The sequence below is a fragment of the Colletotrichum lupini genome, chromosome 1 (genome assembly GCF_023278565.1).
Source record: "Colletotrichum lupini chromosome 1, complete sequence".
Taxonomy (NCBI): Eukaryota; Fungi; Ascomycota; class Sordariomycetes; order Glomerellales; family Glomerellaceae; genus Colletotrichum; species Colletotrichum lupini.
Genome location: NC_064672.1, coordinates 3,243,756 through 3,260,471, shown reverse-complemented (window position 1 = coordinate 3,260,471; position 16,716 = coordinate 3,243,756). Strand labels below are relative to the sequence as shown.

The 16,716-nt window shown below is 51.9% G+C and overlaps 7 protein-coding genes across 7 annotated transcripts; 2 read left to right on the top strand and 5 right to left on the bottom strand.

Annotated features, from left to right (window-relative positions):
* Positions 1-45: 45 nt before the first annotated feature.
* On the bottom strand, positions 46-1,093 carry CLUP02_00946 (uncharacterized protein; the record flags this gene model as incomplete). The annotated part of the gene is made up of 6 exons (XM_049279992.1): positions 46-252; positions 427-521; positions 575-648; positions 713-829; positions 895-959; positions 1,016-1,093. 6 exons carry the CDS (start codon positions 1,091-1,093, stop codon positions 46-48), a joined length of 636 nt encoding a protein of 211 aa, XP_049135949.1.
* Positions 1,094-1,349: 256 nt separating this feature from the next.
* Positions 1,350-2,628, bottom strand: CLUP02_00945 (uncharacterized protein; the record flags this gene model as incomplete). Its single annotated transcript, XM_049279991.1, has 7 exons — positions 1,350-1,396; positions 1,517-1,601; positions 1,665-1,751; positions 1,831-1,924; positions 2,172-2,224; positions 2,291-2,312; positions 2,543-2,628. The coding sequence occupies 7 exons, from the start codon at positions 2,626-2,628 to the stop codon at positions 1,350-1,352; spliced, it is 474 nt and encodes a 157-aa protein (XP_049135948.1).
* A 1,310-nt stretch (positions 2,629-3,938) lies between these two features.
* CLUP02_00944 (dual specificity phosphatase) lies at positions 3,939-6,077 on the top strand (the record flags this gene model as incomplete). The annotated part of the gene is made up of 2 exons (XM_049279990.1): positions 3,939-5,709; positions 5,770-6,077. The coding sequence occupies 2 exons, from the start codon at positions 3,939-3,941 to the stop codon at positions 6,075-6,077; spliced, it is 2,079 nt and encodes a 692-aa protein (XP_049135947.1).
* A 391-nt stretch (positions 6,078-6,468) lies between these two features.
* Positions 6,469-6,986, bottom strand: CLUP02_00943 (uncharacterized protein; the record flags this gene model as incomplete). Its single annotated transcript, XM_049279989.1, has 3 exons — positions 6,469-6,585; positions 6,648-6,755; positions 6,822-6,986. 3 exons carry the CDS (start codon positions 6,984-6,986, stop codon positions 6,469-6,471), a joined length of 390 nt encoding a protein of 129 aa, XP_049135946.1.
* A 165-nt stretch (positions 6,987-7,151) lies between these two features.
* Positions 7,152-9,591, bottom strand: CLUP02_00942 (autophagy-like protein 18; the record flags this gene model as incomplete). Its single annotated transcript, XM_049279988.1, has 8 exons — positions 7,152-7,200; positions 7,276-8,411; positions 8,478-8,632; positions 8,719-8,740; positions 8,799-8,889; positions 8,945-8,974; positions 9,050-9,442; positions 9,572-9,591. The coding sequence occupies 8 exons, from the start codon at positions 9,589-9,591 to the stop codon at positions 7,152-7,154; spliced, it is 1,896 nt and encodes a 631-aa protein (XP_049135945.1).
* A 526-nt stretch (positions 9,592-10,117) lies between these two features.
* On the top strand, positions 10,118-12,983 carry CLUP02_00941 (leucine carboxyl methyltransferase; the record flags this gene model as incomplete). Its single annotated transcript, XM_049279987.1, has 7 exons — positions 10,118-10,159; positions 10,528-10,608; positions 10,682-10,717; positions 10,772-10,956; positions 11,021-11,382; positions 11,432-12,456; positions 12,516-12,983. The coding sequence occupies 7 exons, from the start codon at positions 10,118-10,120 to the stop codon at positions 12,981-12,983; spliced, it is 2,199 nt and encodes a 732-aa protein (XP_049135944.1).
* Positions 12,984-13,159: 176 nt separating this feature from the next.
* Positions 13,160-16,088, bottom strand: CLUP02_00940 (major facilitator superfamily transporter; the record flags this gene model as incomplete). Its single annotated transcript, XM_049279986.1, has 11 exons — positions 13,160-13,664; positions 13,731-14,404; positions 14,464-14,478; positions 14,541-14,775; positions 14,840-14,937; positions 15,126-15,330; positions 15,390-15,503; positions 15,581-15,603; positions 15,715-15,832; positions 15,939-15,984; positions 16,073-16,088. 11 exons carry the CDS (start codon positions 16,086-16,088, stop codon positions 13,160-13,162), a joined length of 2,049 nt encoding a protein of 682 aa, XP_049135943.1.
* Between the last annotated feature and the right edge of the window lie 628 nt (positions 16,089-16,716).

Here is a 16,716-nt window from a genome sequence, read left to right as displayed (position 1 = left end):
GTTAAGATATCATCTTAACGTGAGGTCCCTAAGATAGTGGGGACTTCAGGCCCACCCCCGCGACGGGTGCTCCAAAATAAGTGCTTCTGTGACAAAAGTGGGAAAATACCCAAGTAGCTGCCCTGCATCGATCTTGGGGATTTTGTTATTGGCGCTGACGGCTTTCGATCTCGCTGCTGACGCTGTCCACCGAAGCTCGTAGGGTAGGGAATCCGCTATGGCGACATTGTCCTCTGCTGGCGTTGACTGAACCTACTGTGCACAAGGACTCGGCTAGGACACATGGATAGACAGATGCGTTCCTGGTACTGCTTGCTAAGTAGAACGATCCAAGAATCACCAATGTATGATGTGGAGCCCCTCTCGTGCTGAACCTAGGGCCCGGCGGGAATATCTAGTATACTACCACGTACAGGTAGTGCCCACTGCCTTAGACATGCATCCGTTCCGGGAACCAGCAGTCAGGGAGATGTTCTGCCACGGTTTCATCCATTTCATCGCATCTAGTCTGGCCCTTACATCTGACGTTGAGCTTCAGCCGAATTAAAGATGCCGGCATGTATGTGTCCTCTACCAGTTGTCACAAAGGAATATTCGTCCACGGCTATCTGCACATGATAAGTATGCGTGGCTTGGTGTTTCTCCGTACTCACAGGTAGGTAGCAGGGAAGAGTTAGCACTTGATGATTTCCAGGAAGAATTGGAGACACACGAAAGGGTCGAATGCAACCGGCTGAAATAGGTATGGCCCTGGCCCCGCGGATGAGCCGGCCAGTGGAGACGGAATGAGACGACCATAGGTAGCAACGTGCCGTTGAGTTGGACTGAACTGGTGTGTGGTGCCAGGTCGCACATGGAGTGTTCAGTAGATAAGTTGGTAAAGCAGTTCAAGACGTCGGTAGAAGTTTCCTTGGGCGCGAGATCTCCCTCTCATTCCGTCTCTGATCAAGAGCATTAGTCTTGAGGAACTCTGGTGCAGATACCTAGGTACTCGAGTCTCTTGTCGCCACTCAACATGTTTCAAAAAGGGCAGATAGGCAGGGATGTCGCGAAATACAAACAACTTTGAGCCAACGAAATCAACGATAGGCATACACAGTACATAGGGCACCGACCTTACCTACGGTGCCTTCAACCATTAATGTGCAATCCCGCAAGAACCGTGACCACTCGCAACAGTCCCAACTCCCAATTCCATGCCCACCTACCTACCTTAAGGTACCGTTCAATCACATTATCTGGTATCTAATCGTACATTGCCTTACGTCAGCCAGTACTAGAAGTATCTCCCATACCTCAAGGACCACTGTGTATGACTATCTACATAGGTACCCATTTCACTACATCTTCTATTCGTGTGTACTATCAGGCGGTACGATGATTATATCGCGGCAAACTGTGAATGCACGCAGGCATCAAAACTGAGAGACTGGGAAACTGAGCAAAGGAAAACGGGAGAGGTAAAGGCAATCGAGTCATCTCATCGTGGTTCTCGATGGCATGCTCTGAGTCTCACCGTGTCTGTTTGATGTATGGCGGGTGCGGTGCAGCGGTGCGGTGATGGCACTCAATCCGTCCACCCTCAATGGCTGAGACTGGCGCTACGACCACATGGATGCCACTGGATGCAGCAGCCGTACAGTAGCGCCTTGCTTCTTCCCCACTTGGAATGTGACACCCCCGCTCGTCCCCACCCCCGATTTCCTGGGTCTAGCCAAGGGGCCCCGGGGCTGGGTCTTGCTGTCTCGACCCTTTGAACGTTTGGTTCACCACTTTACCACCTCTCACACTGCCTCCCTTCGAACAGTTAAGTAGTATTTCTCTTTGTACAAACAAGTAGGCACTTGGTATAGTGCCGTCATTTCCTACCCAAGTTGCTAAGATGCTGGTGTAAACCAATGCTACTCCGTACTGTCGTCGATACCTTGACCGAGCACCAGACGATGGGTCCAATTGTCAACACAGGCGATGACAGAATCAATCTTTGCCTCAATCAATTGAGAATTGGACGACTTGGAGGCCTAGACCAGATCGACAAAAGACATGTCTATCCGTACGGATACGCTACCTTAGCACGGTTTGGTTGGATATCGTTCCTTAGAAGCCGAGGTGAGGGGTAAAACAAACCCGGGGTCCAATATCGCGCCTCGCTAGACCTTCCCTAGCAGCACGCCTGGGTATCTCGAATGGAAGACTCAATGATTGCCAGCGTGGTAGCTTCCTTCTTTGATGACAGCCAGCAGTCAAAGAAATATTGAACAACACGATAGTGAGCAATCAGCCCACGCACCTCAGTAGCATCAAGAGAAATCCTGCGTGACGGTCACAAGACATGAACACCTAGGCAATGAAGGCACCCTCCCATACTCCGTATTATGTATACCTTGGGTATCGCGACCATTAGCGCTAACTTGCACTGCTAAAGCCCTCTGCGGCCGTGCTCCAAGCCAAATAAACGCTGCCCACCATTGGCACTGATCCCCCTTCCCCCCATGTCCCTCTCCAACCCCCCTCCTCCCTCCTCTATCCATGAGAGCTCCACATCCTTTGGGCTCCTTGATTGGACAATATGGGATGCCAGGTCAAGTGGCTTGGAGTCGGGGCGCGGACGTCTGCTTGGTCTCGCATGTTGGAGAGCGCTGTCTGCCCATCTCCTCGACGTTGGACAAGCCTAAGATACCTTGCCTTACCTGACTATGCCAGTAGAATGTAGGTACACTTATTACCTGATATCTGAAAGTACGGAGAAGGTGGTAAGGTGAGGTAGGGTGATGTGTTTGAAGGTCGCTTCTCACCATCGTGACGCCGGCACTGTACCTGGCGTGTCACGACTCCTTTCAAGGAGCTTAGCACACAACTAAAACCTTCATTACTTCAGTCTACGTAGTAGGTATCCCACGGTTTCCTCGCTTCCCCCTGTGCGTTCGCTCCTTTCCTCTTATTTCCCCAATCATCCGACACCTTTTCTTGACATGATGCCGCCCGCCCCCTTCCTGCCATCATCAAAATAACCTTCCTCCGCCTTTCATTCCGAAAGCATTGTTCGTCCATGTCCTCACTCGTACTGGCAGCTTCAACGTCGGCCTACAATATTGGAGCAACCGACGCTCAGTTCCTACGCTCGACTCATGTTCACAGAGCCGTTTGTATCATTCACAAACAGCGGAGAGACGATAGGCACTGCCGCCCCAGCTTATCACGAACTGGCGCTACTGCATTTCGCTACTACCGGAACGTACCTACACACGCTACACTACCACACTCTACCTAAGCCGAACTGGAGCTACCCTGCTGTTTGGTTGCTTTTTGGCCACGCACGATAAGGATCGCCCATCACCCCAGCCAGTCGATCCAAGGCCCAGCCGATTTGCGGTTAGTTCGAGTGCCTTCCTCACCTTACCGTTCACTGCCTCCAGATATCATCTCTCCCTCCTGTCTCCCTCCCCGAGAGCCCTCTCCTGGTACTCTCTTTCTGCCCTCTCCACCCTGTCTGTCCCCCTTGTACTGCCCCCGTGCTCCCACGCCCGTCTAATTAGTACCCCAACCTGTCGTGGTAACAAACATCCCCCTTCCTTCTTCCTTCCAACATATCTCGGACTTGGATCAATCAGGCGTACGATTCGAGCATCTTTCTCTCTCCTGCTCATCTCATGAGCATTCGAAGGCCTCCTCTATCATTCATCCGTTGTGTCTGTTACCAAATCGACGTCTAACATAGTTTGGTTGGATTGCAGGCATTACCAACTTGGCACAAGAGTCGCGCCCCGTTGTACGCGTGGGTTTAGGCCTTGATTACAACTCCGCCGTCTTTCCAACCCAGCCTCGACTGTTCGCAGACAGCCGGTGCACAGCTTCAATTGCGAATAGCTGCCGGTTCAAGGCAAGAAAGTGAAGGAGACAGGAACAGAAAACAGAAAGAACAGTATACATATTTCAGCATGGCGACGATTGCCCTTCCGAGACCCATTGCCCCGCACCGCCCAACGTCGACGGTGGGATCCGTCCCAACCATATCGCTCGAGTCCATTGGCACTGCTCAAGTGCCCGTACCAAACAAGCATCTTCCAGTTTGTCCTCCAGGTCCTGTTCCCGCCGAGGAGCCAAATACTCCTCCTCCATCACCTCCTCGCGACGACGATTTGATTCAGCAGACTTCGTTGTTGTCCCCCCCCGACAAGTTCTCCAAATTCGAGTCGGGCCCGGCCACCGTATATACCGTAGGCCCCGCCGATGTGGCTGCCGCTGTCGACTATATCTCTCGTCAGCCCTTGCCGGACCCAAACCAAGTCTTCCCATGGTTTCATGGTCTCCATCCTCACAATCACATCCAGCAGGCTTTTTTCATCGCCCGCCACCGTTCACTCCGCAAAACACCTACATGTGTTCGAGGGGTCACGCTCGTCAAAGCGGACGGTGATCTGAGCGTCGCCCGCCTCAAAGGTGCTATAGCCCCACAGGAGCTCATCAACCTGGCCGCCGCCGCCCCCGAATTTCTCGATGTCGACCCTCGCGATGGCTTTTGTGTGAGGAACTTCCAGATTCAGGCTGCAAAAGCTGCCATGGTTTCGGACATTGTTGTTTATGGTCAGGATGAGACGGCTGTTCGCAAAGTGAGCCTCGATATTGCAACGGCACAGCTTCGATGGCGGCAGAGGCACGAAGCTCAGGGTCACTCTGTTCCGGACTACAATACGTTCATGTGTTGTTCGCCATTCAACAACTTTGAGAACAACCACAAGGAGATTGTTGCTGTCGACGCTCAGGGCCATTTGACTGGCAATGTCCTCGACGTTTTCCACCAAGAGCGGAAGGAGATGTATGACATGACCAGAGCATCGGAAATATCCCACAATGTTTGGCTCGGTCCAACACCAGAACCTTCCTCAGGGGAGGACCAACAGTTCGATGTTTTGATCGAATGTAGTGATGTCGGTCGGCTTAACCCTTCAGCACTGCGGGCCTTGGCTGAGTCTCGCGTTGAGCCTGCTCAGAGGCCCTACATTGACTTCCCCTCCTCTGGAAGCATCTTACCACCTACATGGTCACAAGCCGAAGCCGATGGCATTTTGGAAACCTGCAAGTGGATTTATCACTTAGCCCATGGCACGCTCCCAGCTACAAACAGCACCGATATCGATAGGGATGGCGACACCGATATGAACGGTCAGGCATTGTCGCCTGTTAATAGGAGAGAGAGAAAAATTCTCATCCACTGTGCCGATGGATACACCGAATCTACCATGCTCGGAATCGCATACTTCAGCTACAGCACTGGCAGGGGCATTCCTGATGCTTGGCTGGACTTGCATACCATCAAGAAGCGGAATTTCTTTGCCTATCCTACTGACGTTGCTCTTCTTACCTGTATCGAGGCCCGGTTGCTACATGAGTCGCCCGTTCACTCAGGTAAGGGCCTCGGCGAAATCACATCGCTGATCAAGGAGCCAGCATGGCTTCCCGGTCTAGATGGATCATTGCCTAGCAGAGTTCTTGAGTATATGTACCTCGGTAACCTATGTCACGCGAACAACCCCGACCTCTTGAGGGCGATGGGGATAACTCAAATTTTGAGTGTTGGCGAGACTTCGATGTGGAGGGAAGGCGAGCTGGAGCAGTGGGGTCCAGAAAACGTCTGCATTGTACAAGGAGTGCAGGATAACGGAATTGATCCTTTGACGGATGAATTCGAGAGATGCCTCGATTTTATTGGTAAGTCGGCAACCCTCGACCTTTTGAAAGTCGGAACAGTGCTTACTTGTTTTACTTCAGAGCGTGGCCGGCGCAACGGAACAGCCACGTTGGTACATTGCCGCGTTGGAGTATCGCGCAGTGCAACCATCTGCATCGCCGAAGTAATGCGATCGTTAAGTCTGTCATTTCCCCGAGCATATTGCTTCGTCCGAGCCCGCAGGCTCAATGTCATTATTCAACCCCACCTCCGTTTCGCGTACGAGCTTCTCAAATGGGAAGAGCTCAACCAGTCGAAGAAAAAGGGCTCATCTAGGGTGAAGCGGGAACTTGAATGGGGCGAAATCGCCAGGGAGATCGCTCTGATGAACCGTCCTTACGCCAGGTAAACTCGACTTCTTTCTCGACTCGGCGGCGTGACGCGTATTCTTCTCCCATGCGTCGACTCCGAAACACTATCTCTCGTTTATTCGCCCACGTGGATCGTCGGACGTTCTTTAATATTACATTGATACCAGTTTTGGATACTTCAGAGACAGCTGAGCAACTGACCCCAAGGTCCAGTCGGTAGCTGTTAACCTAGGTTTGTATCCTCAGTGGTAAAACTTCATGCGGAATGATATGTGCGGATATATGATTGATGGAATGGCGCTATGGTAAGGTTTCCTGCAGGAGTGGCTTTTCTTTTGGGGGGGGGGGATACTTTGGAATGGATTGCCCGGCGCATGATTTTGACAGCTGTACTTCGGCTGGCCTGGTGTTTACTTGACTTTGTCTATTTTAGGGTGGTGGCGGGGGCATCTTCAAAGCCTTCGTGTACACAATCTTTTGATAATACAGGATATTTGACCGCCAGGTTATCAGGTACTCGCGATCAGTAACGACCACGGAATATTGCTGGAGGCATGAAGAGGGGACCACAAGCCACAAGCCACAATCCACACCCAATAACATGTCACCAACTTCCTCTTTAACCATGCATGGTGCCCTGAAGCTAGTTGGGAGCCACAAAATATATCTGGCAGAACAGCTGCTGTTTTGACTTGATTCCAAATTACTTGGTTATGCTTTCATGACGACAAGGTGCTGTTGCTGGTCTAGTATATGATCTGAAGCAATCCTGTGCCGTAGACCAAAGGTGTACTCGTGGGACTCATGATAACAATTAGTTTGATGTGTAATTGGCACTCGAGGAAACAAATGCGCGCTCTTTCGTAGCAGTCAGCCACTGGGCAAGCAAGTTCCTCCAAATTACCTGCGTCAAGAATGCAAGGTGCCGTAGCCTCCTCATAGACCATACCGCCTCCTTTAGGTACAAACCAAAATAAACGGAAGTAGGATAAGATAGATAGAGAAAATTTTCCGGACGCCTCCTAATGCTCAATCGGGGCCCCCCATCTTCTACTCCCATAAGTCCCAACTTCCATTCACCATCTCACATTACGAGCCACGTCAACAGCACCTCATGTGCCGTACGAGGACGCGTCCAATTTGTCGTCGCCATCAATGACTCTGCCAAAGATATCTGTTTTAGTATTGTGAACCACAAGCATATAACGATGACGAGACAACGGTGCGATAACTTACGAGAATTGTTTGACCAGGTAGCCCTCTCCGCCATGCTCCATGTCAATGTTGTACACATAAAAGCCACCGTCACTAGTGACCACCATTACTTGAGGACTGCTGCTGCTCATGGCCACGACACTTCGAAGCGGGCCAGTCAGCGGCTGCGACCCGCCCCCGTTGTTGTTCCCACGGGCTTGGCCCGTCGGCGCGTTAGAAGACTTTGGAATCTTGATGTACGCAAAGTCTCTGAGGGGTTCCCACATCTCTGTCACCGTCTGCGGCAAGTATGAGCCAACGACGCCGGCCACGCTGCGACCCATAATCTGCGACGAGCGCCGGAGCATACTACTAAAGGAGCCACTTTGCCGCCTGTTGATATGTTGCTGGTGATGAGAAGAGCTGCCGTTACCTAGCCCAGCGGGTTCCGCCAGGTCGCTTCGTGGAGAACCAGCCGCACTCCCCACAGGCGACTCATTGTTACTGTCATAGCTGCGTGACCTCGACCAGCGATCCTGGCGAGGTGAAGCAGGTGTCTCTGCTGAGGCGGCAGCGGAATTGTTGTCTGGAGGAGGGGCTCCGAGACGAAAGATGTGAACTGTGTCGGAAGTTGAGGAAACGCAGAGAAGGGTAGAGCTGAGGTTGAAAGACATGCTGTAAATAGTGGAGGGATAGGTTCCCCGGCGGAACTGGTAGAGTTTCTGACCTCCAGGGACCGAGAAGACGCGGATAATGGTACCAGTCTCGCTTGCTGTAGCCAAGAGCGTTCCTTCACTATTGAGGCAGATGCAGCACAGTGGTGAACGATGAGCCTCGATGACATTCACAGCCTTCAATGTGAGTGTGTCGAACACCAAAACCTCTCCCGATGTCGGTGCAACGTACGTTGAGAGGGGAGGCGCATGGGCTGGTCTTTTGTCTCCTGAGTCCTCCCGAGGTTTCGGTAAAGGATACGCAATGTAGCAGTTCTCTGAAGAAGGTGATAGAGCGCAAATTGCGCCTGGGTTGGGAGACGTGGGAATCGTGAAGAGAAGGCTCATATTAGAAATGTCATATAAGTAGATTTCGGATTCGAGAACGACGGCGAGACGTTTCCGGTTGAGACGCACGGCGAGCACGGCTGATGGAAAGGTAAGTTCGCAGATGACTGAGGATCTCTATTTATCGTCAGAGGAGTATCATAACTCGGCATGAATAATTGCCAGCAAGTGGTTAGCACTCACCTTTGTGTTTTGTATTATCAAGTGTCGAGGGGAAAGGATCAGGGCGACAAGAGATGTCGAGAATAGCATCTCAATAATAGCAATGTTGCCATCATCGCTGCTGAAGATTTTGGAGAACGGGTCGGTGTGGTAGATTCGGAAACCCTTGGAAGTACCTAGCAAAATGGAACGCAAAACAATTAGTAACTTTGATCTGGAAAATCCGTATGGAACCACAAAAGCAGACAGCAAGGGAACTCACCGACGGCCAGACAGCTATGGTCCTGATTGAAGGTAATAAAGTTGAGGGCGGTATTCGCCATGGTGCGCTGCTCGGATCACGGCGGAGATGTGGCGGCGATTCTGGAACAGCAGGTTCTGTGACGCCCGGGCAGCGCCGGCGATCGATGAAGACCAGGCAACCCAAGTGTAACTGTTCACACTATTGGGCAGGTTTTGCGGATTTAGGTATTCGGGATACTATGTACGTCGCGATAGATGCTCGTCGAATCCCCACACTGGTAGGGGGTCGGGATCAGTGGCGCAAGCAGGAAAAGATTCAGTGGCCGCGGTCCGAGGTCGAGATAGTCGACGGTATGCCAAGAAGAAATCGAGGATAGACGGCGTGAACAGAGGACGATGTATGTTTCCGCATGTACTCGAGAGGCAGAGGATTATTTGTTGGATCGAAGTAGGAAGCAGCGGCTCGGCGACGGCTGGCGGCTTTCAGCTGCCAAAAAGTCCGCAAGGATGATGGTCGCCTCAAGATGAGGCGGTGTTCGGTTCGACGGCGACGAATATGACGAGAAATCAAGTGCTGCAGTTGGAAGATCGGAGGAGGGTGGCGCAAGATGGCGGCAGCGCAGCGGCAGAAGGAGGTTGAGGTGAGGAAGATGCCGTTGCGGTCAAGCAAGGTCAGAGAGGTCGGGCAAGGAAGGTCGATGTTGGCGTACGGTAGCTTGTGGAAGCAGATCCAGGCGGGACGGCTCACAACGCAACGTGAATGGAGGAGGCACCCCGATGTCAATCCGGTGGGGGGGGGGGGCGGGGAAGCTATGTAATCCCATGGTCCTAGCGCCTTAGTAGCCCAGAGCTCATCGCGGACGGATACAGACCTGAAGTGACAGGGCACCATACTAGGTAGGTAGGTAAGTACCCAGGGTGCTAGGTAGGTAGGTTGTAGGTATCCGTATGTACCGTGTATGCTTACCTACCTACCTGACATGGAATGTACGACAATGTGTTTGAGTATTTTACTTCACTTTGGCGCAGCAAGTATGGAAATCTGCTTTCACGCAGGCATTCGTAAATCAAAGTACTTTGGTTGCAATACCTAGGTATCTTGAATCTCATTGCCTTGGGTGTTCACAACGAGGCAGGGCCGCGTGCAGCTGAAATGGCTGGGTGTGTTCGTGGCACATGGCGCGTGTGGCTCACGCTCTGGGCAGCTGGCGGAAACTCGCGACAGGTGACCGATTGGGCTAACCTGCCCTGTGGAACCTGGAACTCGATGCACCTCCGTACCTTAAGGTAGGTAGGTACCTTACTTCAAGGTAGGTAGGTGCGTACCGTTTGGGGGAACAACCCTGATAAGATAAGGCAACTTGCCTTAGGTACCTTACCTAGGTACCTTAGGTACCTTAGGTGCCTAAAAGACTTCCATGCTCCAATCTTCGACAGGTTTCACGAGGACAAACTACGAGGTGAAGTGGGCACAGACAGGAAACAATTAGGTGAAATCACCAAGTCTACGTGGAATATGTTGCATCCTCTTGACTGTGACATGGATGTCTTACTCAGAACAGCTCTGCCCTAGCCCGTCTTTCGCGTTTACTGACGATGTTGTAGAGCTTTAGTTACATAAGGTATCCGTAGAATGTGATTCAACCGCCTTTATCCCGCAATGGGGTTTCAGAAGCTCGGAGCCCCGTTGTTTGGCGCCTTTCACTGAGGGAACTTTTTCCAAATTTCAGTCTGAGTAAAAAAAACCCAAAAAACTTAGCGGCGCCAAAACCAGGACTCTTGCGGATATCGTAACTCATTACACGAAGCGTATTGAACCGGGCGCAAGCTTCGTTGTGATCCGTTCAAAATGGCTCCCTCTACTCAGGACGTTCGAAAGTCTCGGGCTTCGGATGATCTGATCATGGCCGTGAGTTGGTTTCCAATGTCCATTAATGTGTCTGATTTCTGATTTAATGTCACTCACACCCTTTACTTCATAGACAAACAACAGTTCTATCGTCTCAAAACGCAGTGTCGTAAGCCTTATTGCCGCATACTTGGTTGAAACGGAATCCTGAAACTCATTCAAGGAACATCTTTACTATCCCGACGAGCCTCACTACTTTCGGTTCTTCGTGAAAAAGTTCCGGAGAAGGGCGCCTCTCGTAAATAGAGGCTATCATCTTAGACTCAAAGTTATCGACACCCTAGTTCGTCGATTTCTCCAGAAACAATCAAATCGAAAGAAGGTCGTCGTAAATCTTGGCTGTGGAAGGTAAGTCTCAATCTGTTGTCTTACATGTTTATGAGGCCTTTACATGATTAACGCTTCACGATAGCGACGTTCTGCCGTGGCAGTGTCAAGTGCGCTATCCCGAATCATGTCAAGATGTTACTTTCCTCGATGTCGACTACCCAGATCTTATTCAGAAGAAGCGGCAGATAGTGCTCGAGACCCCCGAGCTGCAAGATCTGATGGGGACTTGGGAGGTAAATGACGGTTCCCCAATCGTCCTCAGAAGCAAGAAGTACTGTCAAGTGGGATGCAATCTCCAGCAGCTCTCGGTTCTGCAGAGTTGTCTCGACACGCTCTTCGACGTGCCAAGCACCGAATTCCTGTTCGTGGCCGAAGTGTCCATTACTTACATGGACACGAAAGGTGCAAATGGAGTCATTGAGTGGGCAGCCACTGTTGGAAATGGTACGTTTCTTACCCTAGGCTGCACGATACACTCTAACCAGATACCTAGCGGAATTTTGTTTACTGGAGCAGATACTGCCAGATGGACCTGATCATCCTTTTTCTCACACGATGCTTGGGCACTTCAACAAGATGAACGCTCCACTCAAGTCGGTCCATCGCTATCCCACTGTGGCCAGCCAGGAGAAGCGATTCAAGTCTCTTGGCTGGCCATCAGCCGAGAGTTGGACACTCTGGGAGGCTTGGTCTGATAATTTGTTCATGACTGCTGCAGAGAGGCGAGCCCTCGACTCGGTTGAGCCCTTTGATGAGTTGGAGGAGTTTGCTCTCTTCGCCAGCCATTACTTCGTCATCCTTGCTACAACTCCGAAGTCTGAAGTCCAGGGCCACGTGTCCAAGGTCCATGAAGAAGCCGACATTTCATCCTTCCAATGTCCGATGACCATGCGCGCCTACGACTCTGCTCAGGGGCACCGCCGGCTCGGCGCCGCGATGCTCGTCAGAGAGCCCAACGGCGGTGAATTCATATCTCACAATTTCGGTCAGGGGCCTGTTGGGCGAATGAATTCCGAGGATCTGTACCAAATTTCTAGCCAGCCAGTGGCTCCTCTCCCATCAGTCAATACGCCCTCTGCCAGAGTATGCCATAGCCTTACGGACTTGGGCAGCGCTGGTGTTCTTCTCGCGGGTGGTCGCGCGTCCCCCTCAACGGCGTTCGGAGACTGCTGGCTATTCAACAAGCAACTTTCTGCCTGGGAACGAACAAAGGATCTGCCTGTTCCCCTTTTCAGGCATTCTGTTACTCGACTGGGTTCTTCGACTCTTGCCCTCCTCGCCGGCGGTAGGAAAAACCACTTTGAAACGTCAGCCGAATACTTCCTGTTTGACCCTGCAGAGGGTTGGAAAAAATGCCATGTACAGTCTACGCCACCTGCACTGTACAGTGCTACACTTGTCTGTGTAGGCGAAGTAGGATCTCGAGCTTTCACGGGCATCCTGTCCGGGGGCAGCCTTGAGGATAGCGTCATCAACCAGAAACTTTACACTTGGAGATTGGACATTTCTGAACCTGAGGTATGTGCCGATGCGACTCCTTGAATCATTTCTTTTCATTTGCTAATGCCCATTTGTAGCCCGTACTATCGTTCCAGCAACGAATTCCCAAAGACAGAGGACTGCCCGGCGCTCTTGCCAGGCTTGGCTCTTCCGCTATACAGTCTCTTGGTTACACTCTATTGCTTGGCGGAGTGATTGAGGGGGTTCAGCTTCCATCGGTATACGACATCATCGTTCTCAAAACAACGGAAACAGACGTAAGGGTGGTGGCCAGGCTCGATGGCACAGACAGCTCCGGCGTGATGCGCCCCTTTCTGATGGGGTCTTCCGTCGTGCACTATGGAGATGGAAAGTTCGCCATCCTCGGAGGTGGCGCAACGTGCTACGCCATGGGAACATTCTGGACTCCTGGGAGCTACAGTTTCCGTTTCGATCCAAAGCTTTTAACCCAGCATAGCTCAGGGCAAACAGCTTCACGACCCGAGCCGATCCAATATCAGGAGACGATTGAGTTCTCGGAGGGCGAGAAGAGGCCCGTTGAATAGAATGAGGTCGTATCACCCCTCTTTAACACCACTAATAACCTCTCATCCTGAATTCACACTGCAATCAGCTATGTCCTCAATAAACTGCCGCACCTGGCAGTAGTTGGTCAATCGTGGGCCATCTGCACGGAAACATCGGGAATTATAGCAGAGGAATGTGTTCATTCGATCCAGAATTAGCTTCGGCCTCGAAGCAGTCGCTTCATCGACGCAAATAGACTCTTGAAATCGCTACCAAGGCCCTCCTTATTCTCTCGTGCCCTCTCGAGTCCGCCTCTCTTGAATCCCCCAGGAACACAAAGCCACAATAGTAGAAGAAATATTAGAAGGGCCAGGATTATTGGCTGTAGCACCTGGACGCCTTTGCTCTGGGCGATGGCCCCGATGGCAAATGGGAAGATCGCTGCGCCGCCGCCACCAAAGGCAGCCGCAAATCCAATCACGCCCACATGGTAGTCGTTGGGGAGTAGTTTGGTTGCGGTAACGATCACGGCGGGGAAAAGAGGGCCGAGAAAGAAGCCGAGGAACGTAATGAAGATGACGGAGGCGACAAAATTGGGAACGAGCCAGTAGAGCAGTTCGAGAACGAGTGAGATGACAAGGTAGATGGCGATCGCGCGCTTCTCTCCTATGCGCCCCGTTATGAAGCCCAAAATGACTCGTCCTATCGTCAGTCCCAGCCTTATGGGGAGACAGGTTAGTATGGATTTCTTAAGTAAAACAAAGCTTGGAGAGGAAGGTAATTACCAGAACAGCACCACGGTGACGCCAGCCAAGAAGGGCTCAGCGTGCCTTACGCGAAGCATGAAGGTAACAACCCACCCGCCCAGGCTGACTTCTGCTCCGACATAGCCCAACAGAAACAAAGCCAGAAGCCAGGTCAGTGGTTGACGCACCACAGTCATAGTTGTCGTCCTCTTCTCCCCCGTCGAAGACTGGTGGGTTTCCCTGTGTATCTTGCCAGTGGCGCCCCAGAACGCCGTGATGGCGGCCACGAAGTTCACCGCGGTGACGCCAATCATGACATAGTAGAAGGAGTACCACGGCAGCTTGCCCTTAGTCACCATAGCGGAGGCGACCAGAGGGCCGATGCTCGCGCCCAGTCCATATGCACCGTGAAGAAACCCAAGCAGCTCGTTGGCGTTTTGCATATTGCCGACCCATGCGTTCCAGGCGCTATCTTCGAGGCCGTTTCCGAAGCCTGCGAATAGCAAGACGACAGGGAGGACTGGGTAAGGCGGATGTGAGACAAGAGGGATGTAACCGATCATGCGGCTGATAGGGCCGAGTACTGCAACGCCTCGCTGACCGAGCTTGTGATGTATGAGGTTGTTGGATAGGGCTGCCACCAGGTAGCCAATGAATGGCGAGAGAAAGAGTAGGGCGACGATGGTATATGTGATGTTGTAGTACGTTTCTATCTGGGCTCAACGTCAGATTCATGCTATTGAGTGGGCACTGGAGGTTTGTGTGAACTCACATAAGGGATCAGAGCCTGTAGACAGACAGTTGTAAGTATTTGATATATTTGAGTACAGCAAATATTTGTAGGCTTACACCGACGGCGGCGTCATTCATGCCCATGATGATGAAGCTCCAACAGGTTACGAAGAAGCGGTAAGTATTGACGCGGGTCCCGTTCCAACGCTCTCTAGTCTCCTCATGAGTAGTAATTGGAGGTACATCTGTGCCCTCTTCCCCGTCTAGGACAGGCAATTGGGTAACTTTCTCGTCCATCGTGAGCCCTGGCTGGTTTGATGAGATGCCGCGACGTTGATGTACAGACAACCGACTGTCTTTGGGGGAATACTGAAAAATTTAGCTCCTGAGATATTATAATCATAAGTCAGACAGACTGTTGGACGGTCGTACGAGATGCGCGGAGCATCACGACTTTAAGATGATCGAAGTCGAGAATACAGTCCCAGCAGCCGGCAAAAGCTCGGAAATTCTGCTGTGCAAAAGGAATGGTTCACTTTCTTGAGAGGAGAGCCTCCACGACCTATTGGGAATAGGCCGCGAGGCCATCCAATGAAGTTCGTGGAAGTATAGAATAGACGACCTTCTCAAATGGAGGTGGTGGGCCTCTACTACGAACCGTGGAGCAACATGCAGCCGATGTTTAGCCAGAGCGGTACGAACTACCGGGTGGGATTGCGGGCGATCACGAATCGGTGATGAGCATGTGCGGAAATGTCTGAGGTCGGCGGCGGTGAGTGGCTTTGGAACGAACCCACTCTGGACGATAGCAGTGATGGCCGGAGAGGGCATCCGCTGTGGGGCCGGTCCGATGTGCGGGGCTGTCTTCCTCCGGTGAGCCGACTCTCGGGGGGCTTGTGAGGGCTGACTTTGAATTCGTTCGCCGAGGTATCCTTGTTGGGAAAAGGGGGGGGGGGTTCAGTTCACTCAGAGCTAGGTATTATTGAGTTCGTCAGCGAAGATTCGCTGCATTTTGGCGTATCGGTGCGGTGTGCTGTGAATGCCTCGTGGAAAGCCTGCTGATTTCTTACCGATGTGAAGCTTCGGAGAGAGTGGCCGCGCATTACGATGGCCAATGGCAGGGCCGTTGCAAGGTCATACCACCTAAATTAGCAAACGTGGCGGGGCCATCTTCGGTGAGCTGTCCAATTCCACATACCTAGCCCTTTTTCCGTCCTGTTGTCGCCATTTCCTTCCTGCGACTGCATCACCTCCCACCCAGCACCCATCCGGCAGGTGGAACTCAACTTACCACAGCCGTTTGTTGGGACTGTGGAGTAGCAAGATTACGCCGATGTATTAAGTGGAGTGACGGCGGATGAGGCTCAACACGGCAGTTTGAGAAGAGTTCCGTAACTATGCATCTTGCACTACATTACACTAAGGTAGTATTCATACCACTTACGGCTCGCTCGCAGTAAGGTAGGAGGGTCAAGCTAACTACATGGTAAGGCTAAGGTACCTAAACAATCCCACGTCAGCAATGCTCCGCGTTTCCGAGTAACAAGTTGCTCTAAGTACGCTGGTAGCACATGCTCGGGCAGTTCCCATGTTTGCTTGAACTCGGGAATTTCCCACCGAATGTCATGTCCTTGTCCATCCCTACTCACCCATTATGCGTGACATCATCGCACCGGCCATCTCTCAAACATGCGTGCGAAAACCCTGCACTTGACATATACCGAAAAAGGTAAGGGAACGACATCGGACCGTGTTACCTTTATCCTGACGGTAATCTACAAGAGAAACGGGGTGTGTACCCCGCCCGTTTCTCATAGAAAGCAAACCAGAAAAGGTCGAGGATCTCCAATCTTTCATAGGCCCTGGAGTGCCATGTTGGTCAGCGACATACCTAGATAAGGTACTCCTATTCCCCGGCCGACGTCGAGTGTGACGGCGGTGCAGCAAACCATCTGCCGTGTTACAACCGTACGCAGGCACGGTACTTCACTCAACGCTGTGACCTCGACCCTCTCTACCTTAATCCCGCGGCCTTCTTCTAAGTTCCGGGACTCTTTGACCTAGTCGTCAGACTGAGCTTACACAACCTGAAGATTGATTTGCCCGGAGCTAAGCTCAAACATTTTCCCTCGCTCACTCCGAAATCCTTTTTTCGGTATCGCCACGGAAGAAGCAAGCCCTTACATCTACGGCCTCTGCTGTGTTTGTACGACTTTGTACTCCACGTCGACTAGCGATTGCAGCAAACTTCTGACTACCAACCGCATAAAGATCCTCTGTCATCACTCCCTCA